The following is a 12,606-nucleotide window of genomic DNA, read 5'->3' on the forward strand; positions in this document are numbered from 1 at the left end:
CTGGCTCACGTTCAGCCGCTGTTGACCAGCACCCCCTGGTCCCTTTCTGCTGGGCATCTTTCCAGCCACACCTCCCCATAAACCACAGCCTCATGCCAGCAGCTTGTCCCACCACCAGATCCCGCTTTGCCGGGCCCTGAAGCACCATGACACCGACCATAGCCCAGCCAGGGGTGCTCGTCGCCCGGCAGCTCATCCTGCAGCGCCTGCTGGAGTCTGACAGGGAATCCCAATGGAATGGGGCCGTTCCTTTCCTGGTGGGAAGCTCCAGCCTGGAAAGCGGGGTCTGACTGAGCCTGGAAGAGCTGCAGGTGGAAACGCAGTGCAGAGAGGACCCAGCAGCAGCTTTCTGCCCATAAGCTGAAGCCACAGCACACCAGATTTGGGTTAAAAAGCCCTTTTTTTAGGTAGTTTGGGTTTTTTTTTTGACGTGGAACCTCTCCCTGCCAAGACAAGGCTGCTTTTCCCTCGTGCCCTCCCTGCCCCGGCCCACGGGTACAGGGACTGCGGCCCTGCTGGGTCTCCTGCCCCACAGCTCGGGGGATGCAGCCACCCCTCAGGCACTGCCGACCCACACTGGCCCCGCCCCCCGAGGGAGGGGGCGTGGTCTGTGGGAGTTAATGGGCGGGGCGTGATGGCTGTGGGCAAGAATAAGTGGGCGTGACTTAACCATATGGGCGTGGACTAATAATGAGGGTTGTTTAGTGGGCATGGCCTGGTGATACGGGGCGACGGGGGCGTGGCCTATAGCTGTGGGCGTGGCCTATCGATATGGGTGTGGTCTGATGGTGTGACGTTCTGAGGGGGCGTGGTCTAGCTACGTGGGCGTGGCGTGGTACTGAAGCAGATTGTTGGGCTCGACTTGGTTGAGTGGGCGCGGCCTGGACAAGTGGGCGTGATCTTGCGCCGAGGATGGACTGTGTGGGCGCGGCCAATAGGTACGGGCGTGGCCTGATAATGGGGTGTGGCATAAGTGGGCGTGGTCTGCTGTATGGGCGGGGCTTGTGTGCGTGCCCGTGGCCGTGATGGGTCAGCGGGCCTGGCGGTGCGGGCGGGGCTGACTCTCTGGGCGCGGCCTGCGGAAGTGGGCGGAAGTGTGTGTGTGGGAAACACTGGCGGAGTGGGCGTGGTTTTGCTAGTGGGTGTGGCCTATCGCTACTGCGCAGAGGCGGGGGCGTGGCTTATCGGTGCGCTTGGGCTGTGCCGGGTCCCGGCTCCGCAGTTGTCGCTCGGCGCGGTCGTGCTGGGGGCGATGCGGCGGCGCGGCGAGCGGGGCGGCGACAGCAGTCGCGACGGCGACACCGAGCGAGCCAGGGAGGAGCGGGGGGACGGCGCGGGACAGCGGCAGCGGTGAGTCCCCGCGTCCCTCCGAGCTCCCCGTGTCCCCATTCCCCCGGACTCCCTGTGTCCCCGTCTCTGAGCTCCCCGTGTCCCCCGAGCCCCCCATGTCCCCTTCCTCCTGAGCTCCCCGTGTCCCCCGAGCCCCCCATGTCCCCTTCCTCCTGAGCTCCCCGTGTCCCCATCCCCCAGGCTCCCCGTGTCTCTGTCCCCACGAGCTCCCCATGTCCCCATCCCCCCAGGCTCCCTATGTCCCCATCCCCCCGAGCTCCCCATGTCCCTGTCCCCCCAAGCTCCCCGTGTCCCCATTCCCCAAGCTCCCCATGTCCCTGTCCCCCCAAGCTCCCCATGTCCCCATCCCCCAGGCTCCCCATGTCCCTGTCCCCCCAAGCTTCCCATGTCCCCATCCAACAGGCTCCCCATGTCTCTGTCCCCCCGAGCTCCTCGTGTCCCATCCCCCAGGCTCCCCATGTCCCTGTCCCCCCAGGCTCCCCGTGTCCCCATTCCCCAGGCTCCCCGTGTCCCCATCCCCCAAGCTCCCCATGTCCCTGTCCCCCCAAGCTCCCCGTGTCCCTATCCCCCCAAGCTCCCTGTGTCCCCATCCACCAGGCTCCCCATGTCCCCATCCCCCAGGCTCCCCGTGTCCCTATCCCCCCAAGCTCCCTGTGTCCCCATCCACCAGGCTCCCCATGTCCCCATCCCCCAGACTCCCCGTGTCTCTGTCCTCCTGAGTCTCCCGTGTCCTCATTCCCGAGTTTCCCACATCCCTGTCCTCCCGCGTTCCCCTCGTCCCCCGAATCTCCCCGTGTCCCTGTTCTCCCAAGCTCCCCGTGTCCCCATCCCCCATGTCCCTGTCCTCCCAAGCTCCCCATGTCCCCGTCCCAGAGCTCCCCACGTCTCCCGTGCTCCCCGTGTTCCTGTCCCTGCGCTGTGGCCATGCCACCCTGTCACCCTGTGCCATGGCCGTGTCACCTTACTGTCATCTTTCCTGCAGTGGCTGTGACAGCCCGCAGAGCTGCCAGCCTGTGCCACGGCCATGTCCCCCTGTCACCCTGCCACAGCCGTGATCCCCTGCCGTGTCCGTGTCTCCAAGTCATGCAGCCATGACCCTCCTGCAGCCATGATTCCCTACTATAGCCATGTCCCCACGTCACAGCCATGATCCCATGCCACAGCCACATCCTGCTGTCACCCTCCCACAGCCATGGTCCCATACATTGGCCACGTCCCCATGTCACACAGCCGTGATCCCGTACCGCAGTCATGTCCCTGTGTCATTCTGCCACAGCTCTGATCCCCTGCTGTGGCCACGTCCCCAGGTCACTCTGCCACAACCATGATCCCACACCATGGCCATGTCCCCATCCCTGTGCCACCCTGCTAAGGCCATGATTCCCTACTGTAGCCATGTCCCCATGTCACACGGCCGTGATCCTGTGCCACAGTCACGTCCCCATGTCACTCTGCCGTAGCCATGATCCCATCCCACGGCCGTGTTCCCATGTCACTCTGCTATAGCCATGATCCCATCCCACGGCCATGTTCCCATGTCACTCTGCCATAGCCATGATCCCATCCCACAGCCGTGTTCCCATGTCACTCTGCCACAGCCATGATCCCATCCCACGGCCGTGTTCCCATGTCACTCTGCCACAGCCATGATCCCATCCCACGGCCGCGTTCCCATGTCACTCTGCCACAGCCATGATCCCATCCCACGGCCATGATCCCATCCCACGGCCGTGTTCCCATGTCACTCTGCTATAGCCATGATCCCATCCCACGGCCATGTCCTCATGTCACTCTGCCATAGCCATGATCCCATCCCACGGCCGTGTTCCCGTGTCACTCTGCCATAGCCATGATCCCATCCCACGGCCGTGTTCCCATGTCACTCTGCCATAGCCATGATCCCATCCCACGGCCGTGTCCCCATGTCACTCTGCCATAGCCATGATCCCATCCCATGGCCATGTCCTCATGTCACTCTGCCATAGCCATGATCCCATCCCATGGCCATGTCCTCATGTCACTCTGCCATAGCCTTGATCCTATCCCATGGCCATGTCCTCATGTCACTCTGCCATAGCCATGATCCCATCCCACGGCCGTGTCCTCATGTCACTCTGCCATAGCCATGATCCCATCCCGTGGCCATGTCCTCATGTCACTCTGCCATAGCCATGATCCCATCCCATGGCCATGTCCTCATGTCACTCTGCCATAGCCATGATCCCATCCCACGGCCATGATCCCATCCCACGGCCGTATTCCCATGTCACTCTGCTATAGCCATGATCCCATCCCACGGCCGTGTTCCCATGTCACTCTGCCATAGCCATGATCCCATCCCACGGCCGTGTTCCCATGTCACTCTGCCATAGCCATGATCCCATCCCACGGCCGTGTCCCCATGTCACTCTGCCATAGCCATGATCCCATCCCATGGCCATGTCCTCATGTCACTCTGCCATAGCCATGATCCCATCCCATGGCCATGTCCTCATGTCACTCTGCCATAGCCTTGATCCTATCCCATGGCCATGTCCTCATGTCACTCTGCCATAGCCATGATCCCATCCCACAGCCGTGTTCCCGTGTCACTCTGCCATCGCCATGATCCCATCCCACGGCCGTGTTCCCATGTCACTCTGCCATAGCCTTGATCCCATCCCATGGCCATGTCCTCGTGTCACTCTGCCATCGCCATGATCCCATCCCATGGCCATGTCCTCATGTCACTCTGCCATAGTGATGGGAGAGACAGGGCTCGGGTGGGAGACATGGCTGTGGCAGTGTCATAGGGGACATGGACACGGTATTGGATCATGGCTATGGCAGAGTGACACGGGAACACGGCTGTGGGATGGGATCATGGCTGTGGCAGAGTGACGTGGGAACACGGCCGTGGGATGGGATCATGGCTATGGCAGAGTGACACAGGAACATGGCCATGGGATGGGATCATGGCCGTGGGATGGGATCATGGCTATGGCAGAGTGACATGAGGACATGGCCGTGGGATGGGATCATGGCCGTGGGATGGGATCATGGCTATGGCAGAGTGACACGGGAACATGGCTGTGGGATGGGATCATGGCTGATCCAGTGGGAGGGTGTCCCTGCCCATGGCAGGGAGTTGGAACTGGATGATCTTTAAGGTCCCTTCCAACCCAAACTGTTCTATGATTCTTGCAGAAGGAATGGTGACCCCAGGCAGGCGCTGGCAGGGAGCTGGGCTTGGATGCCTGTCAGGAACCTCTGCCCTAAATCCCACGGTGCCCAGACTGGTTTCCCCATCACCTGGCACTGTCAGCTCACGAGGGACGGAGCTGCCCTGGCTTTCCCTTCACAGAGGCCAGGGCTGAGCGGTGGTTTCCACAGACTACACAGCCCAGGGCGGCTGGATGTGTCCCTCAGGCTTCGGGGCAGGATGCTGCCAGAGGTGGTCATGGTCACCACCCTGTGCTGGTGGCACTGGGGGGCAACGCTCCAGGGAGTGGTTTCTCCTGCAGCTCTGTGGGTTCCTCAAGCCCATTCTTTCCCAGCTTTCTTCCTTGCTCCTGGAGAGTTGCAGTGGGCTTGAGGACACATCCATGACCGTGTCTCACCAGCCATGACTCGGGGTGTTGTCACAGAGTGTCAATTGCTCATTATTGCTGGTTTGGCTTGCAGCTCCCTGCCTTGGCGTGCGCCCTGCCCTTCCTGCTCACCGGTGTCTGTGGGAGGAACAAATCCTGGCATCTCCTGATGCTGTGTTACGCCAGGGCTGCTCTGACACTTTGGCTCTGTCCCCCAAAACCAGCTACAACCCTGGCGTGGTCCCAAGAGGACACAAACAAGAGCAGCAGGCCCTGGCAGTGGAAGAGCCTCTGTATCCAACCATCACAGCTGGGGTTGGGAATGAGAATCCACTCTGCTGTGTCCCAAAGCCATTGGGGCGGGAGGGGATGTGCTAACGGGGCGAGTGACTGTCCCCCTGAACTCAGCACTGGTGAGGTCGCATCTCAAATCATGGGTTCAGTTTAGGGCCCTTCACTCCAAGAAGGACGTTGAGGGGCTGGAGCGCATCCAGAGGAGGGAACAGAGCTGGGGAAGGGGCTGGAGAACAGGGGTTATGAGAGGTGTCTGAGGGACCTGGGGCTGTTTAGCCTGGAGAAAAGGAGACTGAGAGGAGACCTCATCACTGTCTACAACAGCCTGGAAGGAGGTTGTAGAGTGGAGAGCGCTGATCTCTTCTTCCAAGTGCCAGGTGATAGGACAAGAGGAAATGGCCTCAAGATACACCAGGGCAGGTTCAGATTGGACATTAGGAAAAATTTCTTCACCGAAAGGGTTCTCAGGCCCTGCAGAGGCTGCTCAGGGAGGTGGTGGAGTCACCATCTCTGGAGGGGTTTAACAGATGGGTGGATGAGGTTCTCAGACATCTGGTTTAGTAGTGGACAGGGATGGTTGGAGTCAACGATCTCAAAGGTCTTTTCCAACATAGTGGTTGATTCTATGATTCTATGATCCAGTGGGAGATGTCCCGGCCCAAGGCAGGGGGGTTGGAGCTGGATGGGACTAAGTTTCCTACCAACGCAAACTATTCTATGATTCTATGATCTTACCTTGCAGAGGCTGCCTGGCCCGATGTCCCCGGCTGCGCGCCCTCCTCCTGGGCCTGCTCCTCATCTACATCACCTTGCCCTTCATCATCCGCCTCTTCCCCACCCTGATCACCAAATTCACCTTCCTGAACTTCTGTGAGTGCTCTGGGGCTGTCCCAACTGGGAGAACCTCACCCAGGGATTCAGCAGGCAGAGGCAGGGGGGGGTCTCCAGAACATTGTGGGGCTGCACTCAGTGCCTGGGTGGCACCAGGAGAGCACCCATCCACCCCATCCCCTTGCCGTGGGCTTGCAGAGAGCCCTTTCCCCATGTTGCCTCGTGCCAGCTGTAATAACGCTGGTTACTGCCTAAAGTTGCAACACATCTGGCATGCAGAGCATCAACCGGGCTGGAAATCCAGGTGGGAGGAGGTGACTGAGGGCTGTGTTCGCCTACGTGCTCCCCAAGCCAGATTCCAGGCAAATTCTGTCCAAAAAAATAACACATTGCTTTGGGAAAATGCATGAAAGGCGCTGGGGATGAGAGTCCTGCAGAGAAGGACTTGGGGTGCTGGTCAATGAGAAAGAAGCTCGACATGAGCCGGCAATGTGCGCTCGCAGCCCAGAAACCAACCGTGTCCTGGGCTGCATCCAAAGCAGCGTGGCCAGCAGGGAGGGAGGGGATTCTGCCCCTCTGTTCCTCTCTTGTGAGACCTCATCTGGAATATTGTGCCCAGTTCTGGAATCCTCAGCATAATAAGGAGATGGAGCTGTTGGAATGGGTCCAGAGGAGGCTACGAGGATGGTGTGAGGGCTGGAGCACCTTCCATACGAGGACAGGCTGAGAGAGTTGGGGTTGTTCAGCCTGGAGAAGAGAAGGCTCTGAGGAGACCTTAGAGCAGCTTCCAGTACCTGAAGGGGCTACAGGAAAGCTGGGGAGGGGCTGTTCACAAAGGCTTGTGGGGATAGGACGAGGGGTAACGGGTATAAACTGGAGAGGGGCAGATTTAGACTGGACATAAGGAGGAATTTCTTCACCATGAGAGTGGTGAGACACTAGAACAGGTTGCCCAGAGAAGTTATAGCTGCCCCATCCCTGGAGGTGTTCAAGGTCAGGTTGGATGGGGCTTGGAGCCCCTGATCCAGTGGGAGGTGTCCCTGCCCATGACAGGGGGTGGGATTGGATGGGCTTTAAGGTCTCTTCCAACCCAAACCATTCCATGATTCTATGGGGTCTCATTGTTCCTATCTGCATCTCCTCCTCTTGTCTGGAGCACAGGAGCTCTAAAGCCGTGAAGCTCCGCTAGTTCCCAGCTGACGATCCCTTTTCTTGCCTTAAATCAGCTTGTTGGCAGGGAAGGGAGATGTGGATTTTCTGCTCTCAGGGGGGTTGGAACTAGATGATCTTTAAGGTCCCTTCCAACCCAAACTATTCTGTGATTCTACGGTTGTTGTGTTGCCTGAGAGATGGCTGTGATTTCTCCATCAGTGGCATTCCCCTACTTCGTGGACCTTCAGCGGCCAGAGCTGCTGGTGAACAACACCATCAACCTGTACCTCACCACCGAGCCAGGTGTCACCGTTGGTATCTGGTGAGTGGAATGGCCCCAGTATCCCAGGTGGGCACCGTGTGGCTGTGCCAGAGTCCTGTTCAAGTGGCTGGAGCCCAGGATAACTCTGCTCCGGTCCCCAGGCACACGGTGCCAGGCAGCAGAGGGGCCGAGGCGCAGGGCAAGGACCAGCGCTGGTACGAGGAGGCACTTGCTGATGCTCATCCCATCATCATCTACATGCACGGCAATGGAGGGACTAGGTGAGTACCCATAAGCACGTGTGCCTTTCCTGGGGGAGGATGGGTTTGGTGGCCCACAGCATCCAGTGGGAGGTGTCCGTGCCCGTGGCAGGGGGTGGAATTGGATGGGCTTTAAGATCCCTTCCAACCCAAACCGTTCCATGATTCTGAAGGGAAACATCAAACCTCACCCACCCCAGAGCATCCAGGTCTCCTCTCCTGGGGAAAGGCCACCTCAGTCCGTCACCTGACGGACCCCTGAGGGTCCCTCCCCAACCTCTAACCTCATTTTCCCCATCAGGGCTTCGAGCCACCGTGTCCAGTTCTTGAAGGCAAGTTCTGCGGGTGGACAGGATCTTGTGGGAGTGAGGCTCATGCTGGCTCTGGGGACCCAAGGGGGACACTGGGCCGTGCTGGGGGGTCCTGGGGTGCATCCCCCCACCCAGGACATAACGTGCTGCCGCTCCTCTGACAGGCGATGGGGGCTGCCAACTTCCACATCCTGGCTCTCGACTACAGAGGTAAAGTCACCCTTACCTCTTGCTGAGGGAACCCCGCTGTGGCCGGTCTCCCCTGGGTGGTGACACCGAGCCGTGTCCCCACAGGCTATGGGGACTCCAGCGGGCACCCCACAGAGAATGGATTGACCACGGATGTCCTGGCACTCTACGACTGGGCCAAAGCACGGAGCGGAAATAGCAGCATCCTGTTCTGGGGACACTCCTTGGGGACGGGGTAGGTGTGGGGCTGGGCAAGGGGGGGACACCTCGTGGGGTGGGGATTGAGCGCACCCTTGGCAAGTTGGTGGATGACACTAAACTAGGAGGAAGTGTCGATCTGCTGGAGGGTAGGCATGCTCTGCAGAGGGACCAGGACCGGCCGGATCCATGGGCTGAGACCAACAGGATGGGGTTCAACCAGGCCAAGTGCCGGGTCTTGCACTTGGGGCACAACAACCCTGTGCAGCTCCAGGCTTGGGGAAGAGTGGCTGGAAAGGTGCCTGGAGGAGAAGGACCTGGGGTTATTGGTTGACAGCAGCTGAACATGAGCCAGCTGCAGCCCAGGTGGCCGTGAAGGCCAATGGCATCTTGGCTTGAATCAGCCATGGTGTGGCCAGCAGGAGCAGGGGAGGGATTTTGCCCTGTACTCAGCATTGATGAGGTCACACCTTGAATCCTGGGTTCAGTTTGGGGCTCCTCACTGCAAGAAGGACATTGAGGTCCTGAAGCGCATCCAGAGAAGAGTGATGAAGCTGGTGAAGGGGCTGGAGAACAGGTCTTATGAGGAGCAGCTAAGGGACCTGGGGTTGTTTACCCTTGAGAAGAGGAGGCTGAGGGGAGACCTCATCACTGTCTACAACTGCCTGAAAGCAGATTGTGATGAGGTGGGTGTTGGTCTCTTCTCCCAAGTGACAGGCGACAGGATGAGAGGAAATGCACCAGGGCAGGTTCAGATTGGACATCAGGAAGAATTTCTTCACGGAAAGGGTTCTCAGGCCCTGGCAGAGGCTGCCCAGGGAGGGGGTGGAGTCCCCATCCCTGGGGGGGTTTAGAAAACAGGTAGATGAGGTACTTGGGAATCTGGTTTAGTAGTGGACAGGTATGGTTGGACTCGATGATCTCAAAGGTCTTTTCCAACCTAATGATTCTATGGGTGGGGTGTCACGGGGTGGGGGTGAGGGTGCTGTTCTCCCCGTCAATGTCGCCTCTTTCTCACAGGGTTGCCACAAACTTAGCAAGGAAACTACAGGAGGAGCGAGGTAAGGGCCAGCGTGGCTCGGTTGGCCCCGCGTGGTGTCCCCCAAGGGCTCTGCACATCTCTGGACAGATTTTGGGGGTCACAGAGGAGCTGGGGGGCCCCATCACTCTCTGCTTCAGCATCAGGCTGGGACAGGTGGCTGTCCTCGTTCTCTTTAGTGGGACAGGGGCATCTTGGCCTCCTTTCTGCTGCCTGGGATGGCTTCCCCAGGCACACCTGCTCTCACCTCCCTCCACTTTCAGGGGTCCAGGTTGATGGTGTCGTCCTGGAGTCTGCCTACAGCAACATCCGTGAGGCAGCCAGCAGCAACTGCATGGCAAAGGTGAGCCCAGGGGCTCTGCCTGTGGGGCCCCCAGCGGTGACGGGGGGGGAATCTGTTCATGTGGTCCCTGAAAGTGATGAGTGGGGGTCTCAGCCCATGATGTTTTGCAGTGGTGATGGGTTGGGGGCTCAGCCCATGAGGCCCCCAACAGTGATGGGTTGGTGGTCTCAGCCCATGATGGTCCGCAGTGGTAATGAGTGGGGTCTCAGCCCATGGGGTCCCAAATGGTGATGGGTTGGAGGTGTCAGCCCATGGGGTGCCCAGTGGTGACGGGTGGGGGTCTCAGCCCATGGGGTCCCCAACGGTGATGGGTGGGGGCCTCAGCCCATGGGATCCCCAGTGCTGAGGGGTGGGGGGCTTTGTTTATGGGGTCCCCAATGGTGACAGATGAGGTGCTCAGCCCAGTGGTGTCAGGTGGGGGGCTCTGCCCATGGGATCCCCAGCAGAGGCAGCCCCTGCTTCCCAGGGCTCCCCCCAAGCAGGATCAAAGCCATGACTTAGTCCCATCTTGCCTCTCTCCCTGGCAGCTCTACTACTACTTCCCAGGTTTCGAGTACTTCATCTTGGACCCTCTACATCTCAGCAACCTATTCTTCAGCACCGATGAGAAGTGAGTGCCCAGAGGGATGGGGTGCAGCTGTGCCCAGGGGAATGATGCTGGGACCACTCAGCCAAGGAAGGGCAGGTCGGACCCGTCACACTGTGCAATCCCTGCATTTTGGTTGGGTTTGCTGAGCTTACTCATGCTTTAAAAGTGGCTTTTTAGTTGCTTAACTTCAGATATCCACATTACCATTGAGCAAAGTGCATGAGCCACCATCCTTCTTCTGAGCACCGTGTGTTTGAGTCCCACTGCATCACAGAGTCCTTTCTCTTCCATTTTCGTGGGTGCCTTTGCTAAAAGCCACCTGGCCCATGGGTGGCTTTGAAGCCTGAGGATGCTGTTTAAAGTTTTAAAGCGGGGTTTAAAGTTAGTAGGGTGCTTGGTGGTGCTGCACTGGGGCAACCAGCGTGGGCATCACCCTGGGCGGTTCACGCTTTAGCCACCCATGGGCTGGTCTGGCTCTGAAAGGCAGTGCCTGAGGTCAATGGGACTGCTCTGGGGGTTTTAGCAGCCCCCAGGGAGGCTCCTGTGGGTCTTGCAGCTCCAGGAGTGACTCCTTGGTGCTGTGCTTTCTGCCCATAGCTTCAAGATCATGTCCTGTCCGCTCCTCCTCCTGCATGCAGAAGATGACATGGTGCTGCCTCTGGACATGGGCCGCAAGGTGGGGACCACCACCACCTCCATGTGGGCTTCAGCCAGGCTGGGCACTGGTTGAGCCTGGTTTTGGGGGGCTGAAAGGGAGGGAGAGGTGGTGGCCAGCACAGGGGTGCTGGGAGGGGATGTGGGGACCCCGGGCATGCTGTTAACCGCACTCCCACGCTGTGGCAGGTCTTTGAGCTCGCACGCAACACCTACGAGGACAAGAACAAGGTGAAGCTCGTTATCTTTCCCAAAAAGCTGGGCTTGGGCCACGACTACATCTCCTACAACCCAGAGCTGCCCACCCTGGTGAAGTAAGTGCTGTGTTGCAGAAATGGGAGGGGACACAGACAGAGCCTTGGCTTTTTCTCCTCTGGGTGCATCCTCCTCTGCCGCAGCCTTGGGGGTTCCTTTCTCATGCTCATTCCCCTCCTTTGGTGCTTGCGAGCATCAGTTTTTGAGCTCCAGTCGCTCCTCGCTGCCCTGAGCCCATCCTCAGCCTGGTGTTGTGGGGAGGTGACCCCAGATCCTCTTTGCCCGGGGTGCAGAGATGCAGCTTTGCTCTAAGCCCAGCTCAGACTCGTCCAGAAATGAAGATCTCCAGCAGCTCAGGATGGCCAGCGGGGCGAGAAAGGGGGTTCTGCCCCTCTGCTTCTCTCTTGTGAGTCCCCACTGGGAATACTGTGTCCAGGTCTGGAATCTCCAACATAAGAAGGAGATGGAGCTGTTGGAATGGGTCCAGAGGAGGCAACAAAGATGATCCAAGGGCTGGAGCACCTCCCATACGAGGACAGGCTGAGGGAGTTGGGGTTGTTCAGCCTGCAGAAGGCTCCGGGGAGACCTTAGAGCAGATTCCAGTACTGAAAGGGGCTCCAGGAAAGCTGGGGAGGGGCTCTGGATCAGGGAGAGGATGAGGGTGAACAGTTTTAAGCTGCAAGAGAGGAGATTGAGACGAGATCGTGGGAAGAAATGTTTTGCTGTGAGGGTGGGGAGGCCCTGGCCCAGGTTGCCCAGAGCAGTGGTGGCTGCCCCATCCCTGGGGGTGTTCAAGGCCAGGTTGGATGGCGCTTGGAGCCCCTGATCCAGTGGGAGGTGTCCCTGCCCATGGCAGGGGTGGAACTGGATGATTTTTAAAGTCCCTTTCACCTCAAACCATTCTGTGATTCTATGATTCAGCGTACGGTTTATTGCATCTCGTTGCAGAGACTTCTTTAACCTGGAGAGAAGCCAGCTGATGCGTGCAGCACCCGCGAGCACTCCCTCAACCCCACACCATGACCCCTCAGAGCACTGAACAAAAATCTCTACGACATTAAAGCTACTGAGAAACTGAGTCACCCACTGCCTCGAGGACGCTCCGGGTTCCTCAGGGGATGGAGATGCTGCTGCGACCTGGGTGCTGCTCCTGGGACAAGACCACGCACACTGTGGCGCCAGGAGCATCATCCAGGGCAGCGGTAGGGGTACACGAGCCTCGCTGCTAACCCCCCCCACGCACTGATGCCTTAGGACAAATGAGCTGCACCCCAAACCCTGCTTTAGCATCACCTGCAAGGGCTCAGACA

General features: G+C 59.0%; 1 protein-coding gene across 1 annotated transcript; it reads left to right on the top strand.

Annotated features, from left to right (window-relative positions):
- Positions 1-1,143: 1,143 nt before the first annotated feature.
- ABHD12B (abhydrolase domain containing 12B) lies at positions 1,144-12,602 on the top strand. The gene is made up of 13 exons (XM_054069043.1): positions 1,144-1,350; positions 5,956-6,083; positions 7,416-7,518; positions 7,620-7,739; positions 8,020-8,050; positions 8,194-8,239; positions 8,324-8,453; positions 9,437-9,477; positions 9,719-9,798; positions 10,326-10,408; positions 10,985-11,063; positions 11,231-11,355; positions 12,245-12,602. Exons 1-13 carry the CDS (start codon positions 1,253-1,255, stop codon positions 12,333-12,335), a joined length of 1,155 nt encoding a protein of 384 aa, XP_053925018.1. The 5' UTR covers positions 1,144-1,252; the 3' UTR covers positions 12,336-12,602.
- The last annotated feature ends 4 nt before the right edge of the window (positions 12,603-12,606 follow it).

Source organism: Cuculus canorus, chromosome 5, assembly GCF_017976375.1.
Source record: "Cuculus canorus isolate bCucCan1 chromosome 5, bCucCan1.pri, whole genome shotgun sequence".
NCBI lineage: Eukaryota > Metazoa > Chordata > Aves > Cuculiformes > Cuculidae > Cuculus > Cuculus canorus.

What these genes read in the sequence shown, in the direction of transcription:
- ABHD12B (XM_054069043.1), top strand. Translation starts at nt 1,253, where the DNA reads ATGCGGCGGCGCGGCGAGCGGGGCGGCGACAGCAGTCGCGACGGCGAC. An exon ending in CCTGGCTCTCGACTACAGAG is followed by an intron (nt 8,240 to 8,323) that starts GTAAAGTCACCC and finishes GTGTCCCCACAG; the next exon opens with GCTATGGGGACTCCAGCGGG. An exon ending in TTCTTCAGCACCGATGAGAA is followed by an intron (nt 10,409 to 10,984) that starts GTGAGTGCCCAG and finishes TTCTGCCCATAG; the next exon opens with CTTCAAGATCATGTCCTGTC.